This window comes from Camellia sinensis, unplaced genomic scaffold (assembly GCF_055761805.1).
Source record: "Camellia sinensis isolate YWXY unplaced genomic scaffold, ASM5576180v1 Unanchor4, whole genome shotgun sequence".
NCBI lineage: Eukaryota > Viridiplantae > Streptophyta > Magnoliopsida > Ericales > Theaceae > Camellia > Camellia sinensis.
Window position 1 is genome coordinate 12736184 of NW_028129277.1, and position 20391 is coordinate 12756574.

Sequence of the window (20391 nt, forward strand, 5' to 3'; positions counted from 1 at the left end):
TTCCAGTTATTTGAGGCATTTCAGACACATCTGTATGGTCTGATTTTGAAAATTCCATACCCCAAATTTGCATATTTTAACCACTCACAATTCTCAACCGATCTGAGCCATTAGATTCATTTTTGGCTACAATTACACCATTCAGAGTCCAATTCCAACGATCCAATAATCGTTTCCAACTATTTGGAGCCTTCTGAGCACATCCATCCGGTCTGATTTTGCAAATTCAACAACTAGAAAATATTTATCGCAACTCAAACAATATTTTTGCTGCCAAACATGGAGTTTGATCGATGCCGGCTTCCACAACTAAAAAATATTTGGCAATTTCCTAACTATATAATTGCCAATATCATTATGAATTCCTTCTGAATAACAAAGTTCATTCAAAAGCAATAGGGCAAGGAATCTACTTCAACAATTTGTGCTCGGCTTACCCCTCGGCAATATTGGCCTCTCAGTTTACTCCTTAGCAATGTTGGTCACTGTCCAATCTAAATTCCTTCCGCATAACAACTGTCATTCAAAAGAAATGGGGCAACTATACATTGGACAAAAATGCGACAAAAGGAAACAAAAATGCAACTTAAATAAATTGGCAACTCCTTATAACGGAGGAATACTATGTTTTAATGCTCTACCATTGGTGTACTTTTTTCCACTTTCCACTTATTTGTGATTAACAAGTTTACCTCATTTGGTACAGGCCATCAATGACACAGGATGCATTATTCAAATCCTTGCAATGTTGGCAATTGATCGCCACTTAAAATCAGCAAAAGTCTACGACTATGGCGCAATCTTCGCATTCGGTATGGAGCGCCATCAGTAAAAGCCTTTGAATTCGGAGCAAAACATACATATAGTAATTGTGGCATCCTTAGTACAGCCCTTGACCGGGGGATACAATACCGCGGCCTATGACCCTTGCCCGAGGGATATAATACCGCAGGCCTACACCCTTACCCGAGGGCTATAATACCATAGGCCTACACCCTTGCTCGGGGGATACAATACTGTGGCCTATGACCCTTGCCCGGGGGATATAATACTGTAGGCCTACACCCTTGCCCGGGGGATACAATACCATGGCCTACGACCCTTGCCCGGGGGATGTAATACCACAAGCCTACACCCTTGCCCGGGGGATATAATACCGTGGCCCATCATTATAAAGGTCCCTGATGTCCCTTATACACATATATTTGTACATATAGTCATTCATTCATATGAAGAAAAGAGCAAACATGTTATTGTTAATCCCAAAGCAACATCAATTGTCATGAATGGCTCATATTGATGCCCACCAAAATCTCAGCAAAACTGAAGATCGAAACCGTGTTGCATGCATAAAGAAGTCTTGCCAACCAAGTTCTTAACCAAGCCAAACACAAAGAGATGCCAACCAAATGTTTCGGCACACAGTGAACCTCGAAGAAGTTGCCGACCAAGAGTTTCGATACATCGAAAAGCTCCTACATTCCATAAAGAAATTGATTGGCACTCATAACAAGCTTGCCAAGTCATCAACAAAATCCTTATGATTATAAGCTCACAAATTATAGATTTGGTTACCACATCTACTCTCACTCCGCAACATTCAAGGGTTGAATCACATCAATAACGCTTAATGGAGGCACCACATTTGCACTTGCCAGCTACCACCTTACCAAGAAAATAATCTCATCCATTTTCCTCGGCACCAGTAGAACTGTCAATTGACAATGGTTGCTCGGCACATCCACGCATGGACCTTTGCATTACTCGGCAACTATTCCCTGTGGACCGGCCATTGGAACCTCCCTCTATTCCGATGTCACCACCGTTCAATGACAACTTCACCCATGCAAGGTCGTTTACCTTACCCGACAATTGTGTCTCAATTACACAATCTTTGGAGCTCACTTATATTCCAATCGACACAGCAATAGTTGCTCTGCCATACCGTCCTCTCCTCGGTGAAACAAATACACAAGCAAAGATGAATAAATACACGGACAAGCTCTTATCATAATTATGCCAACATACACTTGTAGACCAAGTACGGAAAAGCATTCTCGCCTCAATGTTGCACTTTCTTGCCGAGTCTTGAAGGTTACCAAGTACATCCTAGCACCCATTGTACGATCGCCAACCTTCAGAACTTCACTTGGTGCTTGAACCATGTTCATGGCCTTTACCTTTTCGGCAATGGAAGCAAAACCGAGGAAATTTTGCAACTAATTCCATGATGGTTCAATGTGGTGATGATATAATTTAATCAGCTTAAAGCTCATTGCCAAACTCACTGAACAAAACTCTTACACTCACTCGACGCTTTCAATTCGGCAACTTGGCATTTCAATCTTAGTTCAGCAGCATCAAAATCCTCATGGCTAGCAACGTTGTCTTCCACGACATCGCTCAAAACCAATATGCCACTCATACACCTGCAACTAGGTCACTACTGTTCTTGGCAACCTATTATCTCAGTCGAACTTTATGACGCCATTATCTCGGAAACACTTACGCTTTTGTTTATGGATTCGGCAACTTCGTTGCACCTAGTATATGCCAACTGTTTTACATGGCACGTCAACAGAGCCAAACCCACACTTACATTGCAACTCATCGGCAAATTCCAAATTTCTTCCAAATAAATAAATGTCGTTGGCAGGTAATGGGTCAAGGCTAGGATAAATCAACCATAATTGGTTCAACATACCATCGCCAAACAACACAATTCAAACCAACATAATGGCCATTGTAGATGTTACATACTCGGCAAAGGCTTCGCGAACATGCTCATGCAGTCGTGGTTCACTACTTCGCTCAACTCGGCCCTAAATTCATCCAGCAACAACCGACCGAAAGTCATTCAGAACACTCAAGCTCAGTTCATAGCCATATCAACAAAAATTCCAAAATCCCACAAAATCTATTAGAATCCATTACAAATTCGAAATCCCACCGATAACGTGACTCAGATAATGTAGTAGAATCCGTTTTTGGAGTCTAATTCTACAAATTATGAGCCTAATATTGGGATCAACGACCTGAAAAGTTCGAGAGTTACAAGATTGCTCAACGGTCAAATCATATCTGATCGGCACGCAATTTCAGCAGCAAGATTGTAGGGCTAGGAAATAATCCTCTGCCTTCCCCGATCATTCATTTCGTTACCTTGGCCATTTATTGCCGATCGGGACATCTTAATCAATTTTTCGCTTTCCAATGGGGGCATCTCAATCGATCATCATCTCAGCACCTTTGCTATGCATGCATACTCGGCCAACTTGGTACAAGCATTATAAAGAATTACTTGAGTTGCAAATTCCCGCTCCTTTTCACACAGCTCCAAGCAAGCGACAGTTTTGGAGCAATCATATATTCACACATACATACATTCATATACGCAATCATACGTGCATTTGTTCATTTGTTTTGTTCACATATATATGTATCAAAAATGTTTTTTCTAACGGATCTAATATTTATTTAAGCAACATCGCTCGGTAATGTGGTCTGGGAGTAAGACCTACATCAATTGCATGTTATCCATCAAAGATCTAGCATCTGTTTATGCCACAAACTCAAAGCAAAAAAATATTCAAAACAATACACAAAAAATATAATGTGTGAATCACAATTATTTTAGGGTAACTGACAAAACAAGAAGTTTGAATTTACACACCCATTTAACTTTAGAGATAAATTTTATAAAATGCAGATTGTCTCCAGTCTAGTTTAGGCCCGTGGACCTGTCACGCGTCTTATTTTGATAATTTGTTCCTTTGATTTTTTTGGTCTCACTGGGTAGATCATCCATAAAAAATAACAAATTAATCTGATAATTGTAGTTATATGAATTTATCACATTGGTATATAAAAAAATAGATAACAAACATAATTTTGAAAATAAACCATTCAATTTTTTAAAGACAAATCTGATTAACTTATGTGGTTATAATTATCGAATTAATTTAATTTTTTTTTATGAATGACCTACAGACTGAGACCGAAAAAAATCAATGAATCAAATAAAAATAAAATAAAATAAAATAAAATAATAATAATAAAAAAAAAAAGCCCAATGGTGAGCCCACGGGACATAACTTGACGGGTCCAGTCCCTTTTAAGGGACCGAAAGAAGCTTTGGTTAATTTTATAATACATTTTTATTCTACCTATCTTTTTTCGGGCCCACTATGACAATAATCTGAGCTTCCAACAACCATTCATTTCTTTAAAGATGAAAATAAAAAGGGAATAAATATGAAAGGCTGAGAAATCAGGAGGCTAAGAGCATCTTCAATAATTTTTGCTATAATATCATTGTTATTCTTATAATTTAGTAATAAATAGTATTATTTTATCAAATTATAGCAATGGTGTTCCAATGTTCACTTATTATTTTGACAAATCTCAACTAATTTTCATTCTAATTTTGTAAGTATTGTTTGGATATATGTTTTGCTGGAAAGGATGAGGGAGGGAGGGAAGGAAGAAAACGGTTGAGATTCGGTGAGTTGACACATTTGACAGGTGCCAAAGCTGGTGCCAAATTTGGCAACAGATAAATTTGGTGAGTTGGCACATATAGCAGCTGCCAAAGCGGGTGCCAAATTTGACAACATATAGCATGTCGTTGGACAAGTCATTTTTGCCCAAGCTATCATATTATGGCTTTGATAGTTGTTTTAGATTGGAGAAGCTCTAAGAAATTAATATAAGAAGGCATTCATCAAAATTAGAAAAAATTAGATTCCAGTACGAATAACTTGAAATTTTTATAACAACTTGTCTATATTCTCTCTTCACCCTTTGCTTTTCAATTTTTCTCTCTCCTCGTTATCCGGTGGTGTGTGCAGGTCGTGAAACAGCTTGGAGAAACTCCGGCAACTCTCCAAAAATCACGTCGGAACCGTAATCGGACTTAGACTAGGGCCGCAAAAAACAAATTGACATGGAAAAATAGCCTGTGAATGAAGCTCAATTACTGAATTGTGAGAAGTATCACTTTTATGCTTATCAATATCCGCAGACATATTAAACAAGTTAACAACATCAAAACAGATTAATTATTTTATATGTAATCAATAATATAGAACCTGAAACAACCATACCACAGCTACAATCAACTTATTAAAACAAAACACTCGCCATAAATGACTAGTGACATATTTATATATATATTCGTTGGTCTCAAGTCCAAGTGACCTTAACTCGGATCTCACCATGCTGTCCAAGTGACCTTAACTTCCGAAAATGTTCTTCTGAGATGTACCGGAGCATTGAGCAGGAAACTCTGCAGTGCCCTTGGCAATCTCACCGTCGTGATCCATCAGATCCGCCCGAACTATGAGGGCGGAGTTCGATGGCACGGCCACCACAGATCTCGACAGCGGGATGGGCTGCTCAGGCCTTACATCTACGTGCTCATCTGATTTCTTCCAGAAAAGCACGCTTTCATTCATCAAGTTTCCATTGCGAGCAGTAAGTAGTCCGTAAACATGGGCCGAGTTTTCCCCTTCCCCACCTCTGTTTACGAACGTAACTTCCACAGTAGCCTCAAACGCATGACTCAACACTACGTAGTTGATCGTCACCGAACCATTCTTGAGAGGAAAGTCGTCGTATAAGGGCTCATCATACTTATTGGGGGTGGCGAGGTAAGGGTTCCACCATATCTGCTTGCTGCTGACATCATCGTCCGGAGACAATTTGTCCTTATCCTTGAGAGCCACGTCGATGGCGATGCTGTCGTAGGCTAAGATGGATCGAGCTGGGCCAGTCAGCAAAACGGGTTGGCCCGGGCTGATGGATTCGTAATGATCTCTTGATCGGTTGTAGATGGATTGAGAACCCCGTGCGTCGGTGACTGTGATTGTGCCGTAGAGGTTCTCTCCGTCGATGTGGTTGATGCTCACCGAGAACACCTCCACCAACGGTCGCAGGAATACATCATCGGCCATGCGCAGAAGAACCATTTTCGATGACGATGCAAGGAATTTAGCTGCTTTATGTCTTTGAATAAGTATCTATCTATATATTAATATCAACGAGACTTTAATGCGATATCTACCTATCAATATATTATATAAGATAAAGAATCTTTTTCTTTGCCTCCAAGTTTTTTTGTCCAACAAGTTTCCTCTTTTCCGAGAAAACCATTTCCTTGCCCACCCAATTTCCTCACATCTGAAAACCCTTTTTCTTGTCCACCAACTTTCCTCTCCTATAATTTATGATTTTTAAAAATATATGTATATTTTTCTATTTCAAAATTTAAGATTATGTGTCATGAAATCTGCTAAACGATTCAACAAAATCTAAAATTTATATATATAAAAAAAAAATCCCTTTCAAATGGTGACATTATCTATGCTATAACTAACATAATAATCTTTTTCAAAATGTATAAGAACGCTTCTTTCAAAGCTCAATATAGTAAGCTTTTAAAATTACATTTAAAAAAATAAAATTATTTTTATTTATTTCCAAACTCACATACTAAGTTTCTTGATTAATTTTTATTTATTATTTAAAAATAAAGTATTTACACACAAGTCTTAATTTATGAACTTATACTCTATTAAGTCTTAATTAAGATTTTTGAACTCTCAAGTCCCATTAAATATCTATATATATATATATATTATATAAGGGAAAGAATCTTTCTAGGAACAAGACTTGTGAGAGTTCTAAACCTTCGAATTAAATTTTATGATTTTATGATTTTTAAATAATAAAAAAACATTCTATTGGTTAAACTCTCATTTAATCATTACAATAAAACTCTGATTATTCCATAAATTATAATTTTTAAAAGGAAAGTATGCTTAACTATTTTAAAATTTAAATTTGTGTGTCACTATATATAGAAGCAATTCACTAAAATCTAATTATTTTTTATTTTTTAAAATGTCTATTAGTTAACTCTAATTTAACCATAACAATTAAATTATAATAATTCCATAAATTATGACTTTTAAAAAGAATGTATGCTCAATTATTTTAAAATTTGAATTAATATGAAAGCAATTCAGTAAAATCTAATTATAATCATAAAAAAAAACTCTAATTATTCCATAATTTATGATTTTTAAAAATATATGTATATGTTTCTATTTCAAAATTTAAAATTATGTGTCATTAAATTTGCTAAACGATTCAACAAAATCTAAAATTCATAAAAATAAAAAAAAAAATAAAAAAATAACCTTTCAAATGGTCACATTATCTATGCTATAATTAACATAGGAATCTTTTTCAAAATGTATAATAACGCTCCTTTCAAAATTCCATTTAAAACAATAAAATTATTTTTATTTTTATTTATTTCCAAACTCACATACTAAGTTTCTTCATTAATTTTTATTTATTATTTAAAAATGAAGTATTTACACACAAGTTATGAAGTTATACACCATTAAGAGTTTTGGACTCTCAAGTCTCATTAAAATTTTAATAGTCAGAATTGTCCTTTAAACAATGATTTTTTATCATTTATGATTGTCTATAAATGAACATGATAATTTGACATTTATTTTTATTTTCAAAACTTTAAAACATTAACTTTTAAATTGAAAAAAAAAATTAAAAAAATTATGTGCCAAAAAAAAAATAAATAAAAAAACCTTTCAAATGGTCACATTATCTATGCTATAATTAACATAGGAATCTTTTTCAAAATGTATAATAACGCTCCTTTCAAAATTCCATTTAAAAAAATAAAATTATTTTTATTTTTATTTATTTCCAAACTCGCATACTAAGTTCTTCATTAATTTTTATTTATTATTTAAAAATGAAGTATTTACACACAAGTTATGAACTTATACTCCATTAAGTCTTAATTAAGAGTTTTGGACTCTCAGGTCCCATTAAAATTTTAATAGTAAGGTTTTTAATTGCCAAAAGTAAGGTTTTTAGTTGCCAAAACCATTTCCCGACTACATATTTTGGTCGCTAGATTTGTCGCGGGAAAACGGTCGGGGAAGGTTTTGGCGATTAAAAAAAATTTAGTCGCCAAAAGTCCTATAAATGGCTACTAATGTTTTAGTAGGGAAAAATACGAGGTATTGGCGACTAAATATTTTTTAGTAGCCAAAAGTCATAAATTGGCGACTAAATATTTAGTCGCCAAAAGTTTTCAAATAAAATTAATTTTTATTTTCAGTGACTAAAACTTGTAGTCGCCCAAAGTATCATTTATTATTAGCTACTAAATATTTAGTCGCCAAAAAAAATTAATTTTCATATTTTTTTTAGCTACTAAACTATTTAGTCACCTAAAGTGTCATATATTTTTTACTACTAAATTTTTAGTCGCCAAAACATCTTTGGTTTGTTTTTGGCTACTAAATTTTTAGTAGCCAACAAGTTTTATTTTGTGTTTTTGACTACTAAATATTTAGTCACAAAAAACTTTATTTAGTGTTTTTTATTTATTTATTATTATTATTAATTTCTGCACAACCTGTATTTATTTCGTGCAACCTGCCCCTGTATATAAACAAAACAATACATATGTCTATTTCTATTTCACTTTCAACCATCCAAAAATTTGGTATTGTAACATCAAATTCTATACAAACCAACTATAAACAGATAATCATACAAAAATGATGTCCTCCGTATATAAAAAAGAAATACTATTAGTAATCTATATCACCAAAAAATAACTTCATCTCTGTTGGATCAGCACAAGATGTTTATTACAATAAGAGAGAGATCTCAAATTGAACAGCGAATCAGGAATCTGTCCAGTAAATCTGTTGAAGCTCAAATCCCTGAAAAAATATATAAACCATGGTCAAGTAAATTCATTATATAATAATGTAAATACATTAAAAATATTTGCTTCATTATATATATATATATATATATATATATAATTTTTCAAATAAATTATATATACTTATTGATCGCTGCAAAACAATGATTTGGTCTTGCGAAATAATTTTTTAAAATCATTATTGCTTTTCGTATTTTTTTAATTTTAATAAATGTTTTTATATTTTAATTCAATTTTATTTTATTTTCTAGATATATCTAGATTAGGTGCATTTAAAAAGTAAAAAATTGATTCCAATATGAAAAAAATTACTAAAAAATGAAAGATAATTGTAAAAAAAAAAATAAGGTCTCGAGTTTTGATATTTTTTGTGATTTTTTTATGTCTTTTGATAATTTTTTTTTCATATTTGGGTAATTTTTTTTTAGATGCACCTAATTTAGATGCATCTAAAATATTTAAAAAAATAGCTAAAATATGAAGAAAAAAAAAACATTAAAGATAAAAAAAAATACGAAAAAATAATGACTTTGAAAAATTATTTTTCAAAACCAAACCAAATGGAGCCCTAGTTTGAGTTGGATTATATTTATGAAAATAACTTTATCACATCATTCTTGTGAAATTTTTTTTATATAAAATTAACAGAAATTCTATGTGTCCAGAAAAGACTACCAGATTTTTGTCCAAAAAATTTGTGTGGTAGAGATTGAATGGTGTATTGTGGGATCTATACATGGAGGAAATCTAGACAATATGTTAATAATTCTAAATAAAAAATTTAAGTATATAATATTTCTATGAAATTTATGTATGAATATAATTTTTTTTTCTTAATAATGAAATTCTTACCTTCTTCCAAGTAAGCAAGGCCCACGGATTGATTGAAAAAAAGTTATATAAATGATGTACACGTGAAGCTATTTTATTAAAGCATTTTCAACACACCTTTTATATCTTTAAACATAAAAGATTAATCCTCTAAAATTATTTTCAACTCATTTTTTAAAATCATTTCTATTTGGGACAATACATATTCATCCTCCAAATATAGAGAAAGTATAAAAAATAGAGGATAGTCTCTATAATACTATTCACTTTTTAAATACCAACTTTGTCATTAAGGGATTTTCCTTTCAAAATTATATACCAACCACATCCTTTTTAGTTTCGATTAAATGTTATAAAATACAAATCAGCTTGCTTGTTTTCATTTTTCAGAAAAAACTTTAAAGAAAATTCTACTTTCTTATTTTTCATATTTTTTTATTTTTACTAAATTTTTTAAATATTTTAAACAATTTTTTTACTTTTTAGATACACCTAACATGAATACACCTAAAAAGTAAAAAAATTGTAAAAAAAATCTTTTAAAAGTTCACTAAATATCAAAAATACAAAAAAAAAAATATACAATAATTCAGTATATTTTTTGTATTTTTATGTATTTATTAATTTTTTAAAATATTTTTTCACAAATTTTTTACTTTTTAGCTACATCTAACTAAGGTGCATCTAAAAAAGTAAAAAAAAATGTTTAAAATTTTAAAAATATTCACTAAAAACAAAAGAATACGAAATCCAAAAAACTCAGTTTTCAAAAAATTTAATCCAGAAAACTCAAATCAAACACACTGAATAACTTTTAATATGTACATCTAATTTTTATAAATTTAATATCATTAAAAGGACTTAAATCATACCTTTGAAATGAGTCTAATATTAAATATTTTTAACAAAAAATTGAAAATTAAACATTTAGGAGGAAAATATTTAGAGAAGAAAATGAAGATTTGTGGTTGGAGTTTGAGTCAATAGTGTGATACTCTATATTCACTTTGTTAGGTTTTTATTCTTGGCAATCCCGTTTGACAAAACTCCTTTCAGTTGTATTTATTTTCGTACTTTTATTTCAGTGAGACTATGAGTATTTAGATGCGAATCCAACCCGAATTGTGCCTTTCAGAGAAGTTTGTGATGCTAATGCTTTCAAGATTGCCACTTCGCTGATTATGACGGGAAGGAAAATGCAAAAATGCATTCCAAGTTGCCTGTCCGCTCGAGCGGACATTACCCCGCTCGAGCGGAGAATCCCTGGTTCCAGCAGTTTTGGTCGCCTGAAAAAGTACTGAAATGTGTGATTTAGCGCTCGAGCGGGTTCTCTAGCGCTCGAGCGGACCTCTGTTTTGTCACACGCATATTTTGCTGAAGACGCTCGAGCGGGATGTTGGGCGCTCGAGCGGACCGCGCGAACACAGTTTTCCGGATTTCAATAAGGATTGGGTTTTCTTCCAAATCTAGGATTACTTTTGGTTTTCTATAAATAGTTGGTTTTCTCCCAAAACTAGACTACTCCTCAACTCCTCCAGATCTTCTTTTTGGGTTCTAAGGTTTATATCTGGGGATATTTTTGATAGTTTTTTTTGATGTTTTATTGAGTATTCAACTCATGGTTTAAAGAGAGTACATCAAATGTTTTGTTTGTTCTACAAAAGAAAGAGTTATTCTTCAGTGGATTCTGAAGAATTCGAGCCTGAAGCTTCGGTGGATTTTGGAGTGGCTCATCGTAAAGACAATTCTGAGGTGAAGACGGGGTTGGAAGAGGCACATAGAAGTTGGTTCAATTAGGCGTGGATTCGCTAGGTAATTGAGAGTATACCTGTGTAATTCCTTTAAATCTTCTTAGTGGATTGTTTTGTGACTGTTGCCCATGGTTTTTTAATCACTGTTGGAGGTGTCCAATAGTGGTTTTTCCACGTTAAAATCGTTGTGTTGATTTGTCTTGATTGGTTGATTGGGATTATTATATACTGCTTAAAATTGTTACATAATCACAAATCAATATCTAGGGGATTTCTAGAATTTTTCACACTTTTTGAATAAAATTTTTATTTTTACCCTCTATTTAAAAGTATTGGCTTGGAGATGCTCTTAGGAGGAGGGTCTCTGTACGGATGAAAATTTGTGCCGCCCTCAATCTTGGTTGCTGTGTAGGATTTTTTTTTTTACGTGACAAGAAAATAAAAATATAGCGATCCCTGTTGTCCCTTTACTGTTCAGTTGTTTTTCAGACTCGGTTCCGTGGAGTTGTTAGTTGTATCTATCTTGTTGTCGTCTTTCAAACCCATTTGTTTGAGTTTTAGGATGTGTTGGGCTTGGTTGTTACAGGTTGGTGGAGCTTTGGCTCCCATTGTTGTTGCCCAGTTTTTGAATGGTCCGCTCGAGCGGGTCATTTTGCGCTTGAGCGGGGTCTACACCCTTCCAGCATTTCGTGTCCCTGCAAAACTTCTGCAGGTGTGTTTTCTATGCTCGAGCGGGTTTCTTACGCTCGAGCGAGTTGCGCTCGAGCAGGCTTGTTGGCGCTCGAGCGGGTAGTACCTTGTTCTGGGAGATGAAAATCTACACTCGAGCGGACTGGTCTTTCGCGCTCAAGCGGGTGTGCTTTGTCTTTGTGTCTTGCCGCTCGAGCAGGTTCTTGCGCTCGAGCGGACCTAGTTTTCTGTTCTTGACGCTCGATCGTCCTGTTATCCGCTCAAGCGGGAGTGTCGTATATCAGTTGGCAGCTGGGCGTTTTAAAATCACTTTTTACATTCTCTCTCTCTCTCTCTCTCTCTTACTTTCTAAAAACACTTTTTGAGAGCTTCTCTCTCTAGGATCTCCCTTCTCTCTAGGGTTTGATCTAGTTAGAGGGTCTCCCTATCCTTCAGCCTTTGTAAAGAGTGTGTTGATCGTCGAAGGCTTCGTTTTGATCCGAGAATCTTGGTGTTTGGAGCATTTTCATTTTTTTCCCCTTCTCCGATTGAGCTCTAACTTCGAGGTAGGGATATCTTACTCCATTTTATGAGCTTTGTCTTTAAATTTTGGTATTTCGATATGTTGGGAGTTGTTGGATAATTTTGAGAAAGTTTGGGTCTTTGTGTAATTTTACAAAAGATAGGGTTTTATTTATACTTAAACCTATATGCATGTTTGGCATAGAGAAATGAGATAGATGATGAACTATGGATGAAAATGGAACCTTGAGGTGGTTACGTTAATTATGGGAAAATGCCATAATTATTTGGATAAATTAATTTGTATAATTAATTTTGAGGAATGAGGAATTGAATTGAGAATATTCAAATTGAAAAGATTATGGGATTAAAAGGTGTAGTTGGATCATTTATCAGTCACCTAGTTGAAATGTTGATATTGTATCCATTTGGTGCATTTATTTTCTGTTTAGAAATAACTGCTTTGGGCTATCGGTGGAGGATAGTCTTGATTGTTGTAGACAATGCATGATGATTAGGCAAACTAAAACTAATCAATTGAGTAAGCCATTGAATATGGTGGTTGGTACAATACAACACTAAAATGTGTATTGATTGATTGAATTTGTATATGATAATTGTTTCTATACATTGTGTGTGGGGGAGGAGATAGGGGATGTACTCCATGGTTTAGGGGAAGATAGGGGATGGACCTCTAAACCGGATTGTGTGTGACATTGATACAGCACTACTATGTGTATCAAGTGTTGATTATGGAAGTGTTTAAATTGATTTGATATAGCACTAAAATGTATATCGTTATCAATTGCAAAGTATAGAAGTGTTTCTATGTTATGTTGATACAGCACCAAAATGTGTATCGTTCGTATAGTATGGAAGTGGTTTATGTGTCATTGATACAGCATCAAAATGTGTATCCATCATGAATTTCGAAAGTGTTTTAAAGATGAGTCTTATTCTCCTTAAATTATTTGGGTTAAGTTTTGAGCCTTGTTTTCAAACTCAAGGTTGAAAAAGAAATGAGAAATGAAATATAACATGGACTTAAATGTCATGAAACTGGAATGTGATATAAGTGAGTGTATCGATGTTGACCATCTATCAACTGCTAATCTTTAGTCATTGTTCATAGCTGGTTTAGTGTATTTCTACTGGACTGTGACTCACCCTTTATGGGACATCATTTTCAGGTTCAGATAGCATGCCACCTCCAAGGACATAGCTTGGGATGCTAGAGGCAGACAGACTGCTCTTGTTGTTTGCTTTCTTTTGATGTATTACATGTAAATTCAAGCCAAGGGCTTAATATGTATTGAGTTAGTACTCTTCCTTTTGTAACCAAGTGTTAACTTGGAAAGCTGTAAGCCCGTAGGGCATTTGCTTTTGTTGTTAACATGTAATACTTTTGTAAGAACTACTCTGATTAATAGAAAGATGTGTATTTCTCTTTTATCATTGCATGTCTAGAATGATGGGTTGTGTGTATTATTTTGAGGGCGTTACAACTTGGTATCAGAGCGTACCGGGTTCGAATACTTTGGGTACGTGGGAAGTGATTAGTATCACAATGGGTTTGTCTCGCTTGTTAGAGACTTATGTGTGACATTATGTGTTTATTTGATAACATGTTTATGTGACTAGTTGGGTATGAGATTTAGTTTCTAGGATGTTGATTGGATCCTTGGGTTTCTGTGAGTCTTGTTGGAAAAGCACTTGATCAATACTGTTTCTAACCGGAACTCTAGTAACACCTCGGGACTATCATTATCCGGAAATAAAATTCGTAAGTGCTTATGTGTTTATGTGCTTACGTGGAGTGAATTACAGTTGTCCATGTATTAGGATGCGAGTGTTTGGTTTTGGCACATTTATGAATGTGCTAACGTTCCTCATTACCTTTATTAGGATGTCAGGACGAGGAAGAGGTGGTAGGCGTGGCAGACGTGGTAGGCAGGAGATGCCTTTACCGGATGATATTCCGGCACAGCAGGAGGGGGTTGGCCAGGCCAATGTGGCCGAGCCAGCAGGTCAGGAGGCTATGGGCGCCTTAGCCCGAGGAATAGCCGATGCTTTGAGGGAGTCTATGGGAATTCTCAGAGCTGAGAATCCAGTTCAGGCCCAAGTTGTTGAGGTAGGGCCTTCCTTCTTGAAAAGGGAGTTCTTCCGGTCTAACCCGGACGAGTTTATTGGGGATCTGAAGGAGCCACTGAAGGCTGACGAGTGGCTAGAGCAAATGAGTAAGACGTTCAAGATGCTTGGCATCGAGGACGGAGCGTTGAAAGTGACCTTGGCATCCTTCCAGCTCAAAGGGGGTGCGGGTCAGTGGTGAAAATACATGAGGGGCTGTATTGCTGGCACGTGGGAGGCTTTTGTGGAGGCTTTTTAGGAGAAGTACTTATCTCCAGCAGTTAGGGAGAAGCTGAGAGACCAGTTCTGTCAGCTTTTGCAGTTGAGTTCTTCAGTAGCCTAGTATGAGGCTGCTTTTACTAGCTTGTCCAGGTTCGCACCTGAACTTGTGGCGTCCGAGGAATGCCGCTGTATCGAGTTCGAGAAGAGGTTGAGGCGCGGCCTCAAGATGAGAGTTGGAGGTTCCATGATCCGAGACTACGGGCGCTTGGTTGATGCTGCAGCCCATATGGAGATCATGATGCAGGAGGAGGAGGGACACAGAGGCTCCAAGAGGAGCCAGGATGGTCAGGGTGATGGCAGGAGACAGAGGGGTGCTAACCCTCAGCAGTCTCAGGAGGGGTTGCTAGATCGACCTTTCCGGTGCCGAGTGCAGGCTCGGGAAGAGGCAATCAAGGAGATTTCACCTGTTACAAGTGTGGTCAGCTGGGCCACAAGGCTTCGGTTTGTCCACAGAGGGGAGGAGGTCAGAGAGCTGCTTCATCTTCAGCTAGACCGCAGAGCTAGAGTCGGGGCAGGGGCCAGCCCTTGTCTTGTTATCAGTGTGGTCAGCCTGGTCACCTGAAGAGGTTTTGCCCACAGTTGAGTGCCACTTCGGGCATGTCTAGTTCTAGGCAGACGCAGGGTTTTCAGCTAGCTCAGTCTGTGCAGGCCTCGAGGGCTAATCCGGGAGCTTCGTCGTCACAGTCAGTGCAGCAGTCGTTTGCTCCGAGGGGTGAGCAGTTGGATCAGGGGCCTACAGGGTGCGTGTATGCTGTTACCACGCAGGATCTTGTACCTGCTCCATCAGTTGTGAGAGGTACCTTCTTGTTTTGCAACTCGGTTGCTAGTGTATTGATTGATACGAGTGCATCTCATTCTTTTGTATCTGCTGCATTTGCATCTGTTTTGAGGTTGGAGTTGGCACAGTTAGCATCTCCTATTTGTGTGGTGTCACCTATTGGGGGTGAGTTGATTTTGAAACAAGGATGTAAGGGTTGTGACATAGAGGTCGCCGATCGTCGGCTTCCGTTTCCTTTTGTAGTGATGCCCATGTCAGGATTTGACGTTATTTTGGGTATGGACTGGCTATCGTCATACCGGGCTGTTATTGATTGCTACCGCCAGAGGGTCACAGTTTGTACCTTGAGCGGGGAGTGTTTCCATTTCTTGGGGGACCGGGTTGGTAGTGTTTTGCCACCGGTGTGTGATCTGCAAGGGCAGAGTGAGCTTAGTGGTCTACTTGCTAGCTTTTTGAATAGTAAGTGCGGTGAGACCCAGACTGTGTTGCCAAGAGTGGTTTGTGAGTACTCGGACGTCTTTCCCGAGGATCTCGTTAGTTTGCCACCTCATCGAGAGATTGAGTTCTCTATTGATCTAGTGCCCGGCACGGTGCCGATTTCTATGGCACTTTATCGTTTTGCCCCAGCCGAGTTAGGTGAGTTGAAGATTCAGCTCCAAGAGTTGCTGGATAAGGGCTTTATTCGCCCAAGTGTTTCGCCGTGGGGAGCACCGACCCTCTTTGCTAAAAAGAAAGATGGTGCCTTGAGACTGTGTATCGACTACCGGAAGTTGAATCGGGCTACGGTCAAAAATAAGTACCCTATGCCCCGTATAGATGATCTGTTTGACCAGTTGAAGGGTTCTTGTTGTTTCTCTAAGATAGACTTGAGATCGGGTTACCACCAGTTGAGGGTCAGGAAGGAGGATATTCTGAAGACGGCATTCCGTACGCGGTATGGCCATTATGAGTTTCTGGTGATGCCATTTGAGCTTACCAATGCACCGGCTGTCTTTATGGACTTGATGAACCGGATCTTCCGGGAATTATTAGATTGCTTTGTGGTCGTTTTCGTGGACGACATTCTTATCTATTCACCTTCAGAGGAAGAGCACGAGGAACACTTGAGAGTGGTGCTCGAGTTACTTAGAACCCATAGGTTGTATGCCAAGTTTGGGAAGTGTGAGTTCTGGCTAGGAGAAGTCAAGTTCTTAGGCCATGTGGTATCCAGGGAAGGGGTGTCTGTTGATACATCCAAGATTGAGGCAGTGCAGGATTGGGCACAACCTAAGAGCGTTTTTGAGATATGTAGTTTTTTGGGATTAGCTGGGTATTACCGCCGGTTTGTGAAGGATTTCTCCAGATTAGCTTCGCCGTTAACTAGACTGACTCGGAAGGGAGTCAAATTTGTATGGAGTGAGACTTGTGAAAAGTCATTCCAAGAGTTGAAAGTTAGATTGACCACCACTCCGGTCTTGATTATTTCGGAGAGAGGGTTGGGTTATGCAGTCTACTGTGATGCCTCACGAGAGGGTTTGGGTTGTGTGTTGATGCAAGAGGGAAAAGTGGTTGCCTATGGCTCACGTCAGTTGAAAATACACGAGAAGAATTATCCTACACATGACCTAGAGCTAGCAGCAGTGATCTTTGCCTTGAAAATCTGGAGGCACTACCTTTATGGTGAGAGATTCGAGGTGTTCTCGGATCATAAGAGTCTGAAATATCTATTTACACAGAAAGACTTAAACTTGAGGCAGAGGAGGTGGATGAAGTTTATTGAGGATTATGATTTTGAGTTGCACTATCACCCGGGAAAGGCCAATGTAGTGGCCAATGCCCTTAGCAGGAAAGCCGTTAGTGATGTAGCTTGTATAGCCATCCGGGAGTGGGAGATGTTGGGTGCACTGGGCGAGTTTGATTTGCTTCTGGGCGAATTTGTTGAGGCTGCGACCTTGTTTTCTGTTGTTGCGCAGCCTACACTTGTGACACGAGTGTTAGAGGCGCAGAGAGGTGACCTTGAGGTAGAGTTCCTCCGAGAGAAGATCTCCAGTGAGAAAGTTGAGAAGGGTTTGACGGTATATCCTGACCTGAGTGTGAGATACCGAGACCGTTTGTTTGTACCGGAGTCTTACCGAGAGGACCGGAAGGCACTAAGATGTATCGGATTTGGGTCGCCAGTTTTGGTGGCGAGGTATGAAAAGAGATGTGGCAGTTTTCGTGTCTAAGTGCCATACTTGCCAGCAAGTGAAGGCCGAACATCAGAGGCCAACGGGTTTGTTACAACCCTTGCCTATTGCCGAGTGGAAGTGGGAGCATGTCACTAAGGACTTCGGTGTAGGTCTCCCGAGGACTCAGCGGGGTAGTGATACTATTTGGGTGGTTGTAGACCGGTTGACTAAGTCGACACACTTCATTCCTATGCGCGTGAGAGATTCGGTAGATCATCTTGCCGACTTGTATATTCGGGACATAGTGAGGTTGCATGGGGTCCCAGTGACGATCGTCTCAGATAGAGACCCTCGTTTTACTGCCAGGTTGTGGTAGAGTTTGCAAAGTGCCTTGGGTACTAAGTTGACCTTTAGTACGGCTTATCATCCTCAGACTGACGGGCAGTCCGAGCGTACTATTCAGATCCTTGAGGATATGCTTCGAGGTTGTATCCTTGACTTTAGTGGGACGCGGGAGAGGCACTTGCCCTCGGTGGAGTTTGCCTACAACAACAGTTTTCAGTCTAGTATCGGTATGGCACCGTTTGAGGCCTTGTATGGCCAACCGTGTAGGTCTCCAGTTTGTTGGGCCGAGGTGGGTGATGCACCTTTGTTGGGTCCGGAGTTGGTGAGGGAAACGACGAAGAAAGTTGAGCTTATCCGTAGGAGGCTTGTTATAGCCAAGAGTCGTCAGAAATCTTATGCCGACCAATACGGCGTTTACTTACCATTTCTCACGCATTACGGTTCGAACACTCGAACACCTATACGGATTCTCCTACACAGTGGCAGATATGTAAATACGGTGTTTATATACCATTTCTTACGCATTACGGCTTGAAAACTCAAACACCTATACGGATTCTACTGCACCGTGGCAGATATGTAAATACGGTGTTTACTTACCATTTCTCACGCATTAGGGTTCGAACACTCGAACACCTATACGGATTTTCCGGCACAGTGGCAGATATGTAAATACGGCGTTCACTTACCATTTCCCGTGCATTAGGGTTCGAACACTCGAACACATATACGGATTCTCCTGCACAGTGGTAGATATGTAAATACGGTGTTTATATACCATTTCTTACGCATTACGGTTCGAACACTCGAACACCTATACGGATACTACTGCACAGTGGCAGATATGTAAATACGGCGTTTACATACCATTTCTCACGCATTACGGTTCGAACACTCGAACGCCTATACGGATTCTCCTGCACAGTGGCAGATATGTAAATACGGCGTTTACTTACAATTTCTCACGCATTAGGGTTCGAACACTCGAACACTATACGGATTCTCCTGCACAGTGGCAGATATGTAAATACGGCGTTTACTTACCATTTCTCGTGCATTAGGGTTCGAACACTCGAAGATCCATACGGATTCTCCTGCACTGTGGCAGATATGTACATACGGCGTTTACATACCATTTCTCACGCATTACGGTTCGAACACTCGAACACCTATACGGATTCTCCTACATAGTGGCAGATATGTAAATACGGCATTTACTTACCATTTCTCACGCATTACGGTTCGAACACTCGAACACTTATACGGATTCTCCTGCGCTGTGGCTGATATGTAAATACGGCGTTTACTTACCATTTCTCACGCATTACGGTTCGAACACTCGAACACCTATTCGGATTCTCCTGCACAGTGGCAGATATGTAAATACGCTGTTTACTTATCATTTCTCACGTATTACGGTTCGAACACTCGAACACCTATATGGATTCTCCTGCACAGTGGCAGATATGTAAATATGGCGTTTACATATAATTTCTTATGCACTAGGGTTCGAACACTCGAACACCTATACGGATTCTCCTGCACAGTGGCATATATGTAAATACGGCGTTTACTTACCATTTCTCGTGCATTAGGGTTCGAACACTCGAACACCTATACGGATTCTCCTGCACTGTGGCAGATATGTAAATACGGTGTTTACTTACCATTTCTCACGCATTACGGTTCGAACACTCGAACACCTATACGGATTCTCCTGCACAGTGGCAGATATGTAAATACGGCGTTTACTTACCATTTCTCGTGCATTAGGGTTCGAACACTCGAACACCTATATGGATTCTCCTACAGAGTGGAAGATATTTAAATACGGCGTTTACATACCATTTCCCACGCATTACGGTTCGAACACTCGAACACCTATACGGATTCTCCTACACAGTGGCAGATATGTAAATACGGCGTTTACTTACCATTTCTCACGCAATACGGTTCGAACACTCGAACACTTATATGGATTCTCCTGCATAGTGGCAGATATGTAAATACGGCGTTTACTTACCATTTCTCACGCATTACGGTTCGAACACTCGAACACCTATTCGGATTCTCCTCCACAGTGGCAGATATGTAAATACGACGTTTACTTATCATTTCTCACGCATTACGGTTTGAACACTCGAACACCTATACGGATTC

At 38.1% G+C, this 20391-nt stretch overlaps 1 protein-coding gene across 1 annotated transcript; it reads right to left on the reverse strand.

The window, feature by feature from the left end:
- Positions 1–5234: 5234 nt before the first annotated feature.
- LOC114286207 (uncharacterized) lies at positions 5235–5969 on the reverse strand. The gene has a single exon (XM_028229312.2). It carries the CDS (start codon positions 5967–5969, stop codon positions 5235–5237), a length of 735 nt encoding a protein of 244 aa, XP_028085113.2.
- Positions 5970–20391: the final 14422 nt, after the last annotated feature.

Excerpts from the sequence above, each read along its gene's own strand:
- LOC114286207 (XM_028229312.2), bottom strand. The coding sequence starts at position 5,969 with ATGGTTCTTCTGCGCATGGCCGATGATGTATTCCTGCGACCGTTGGTG.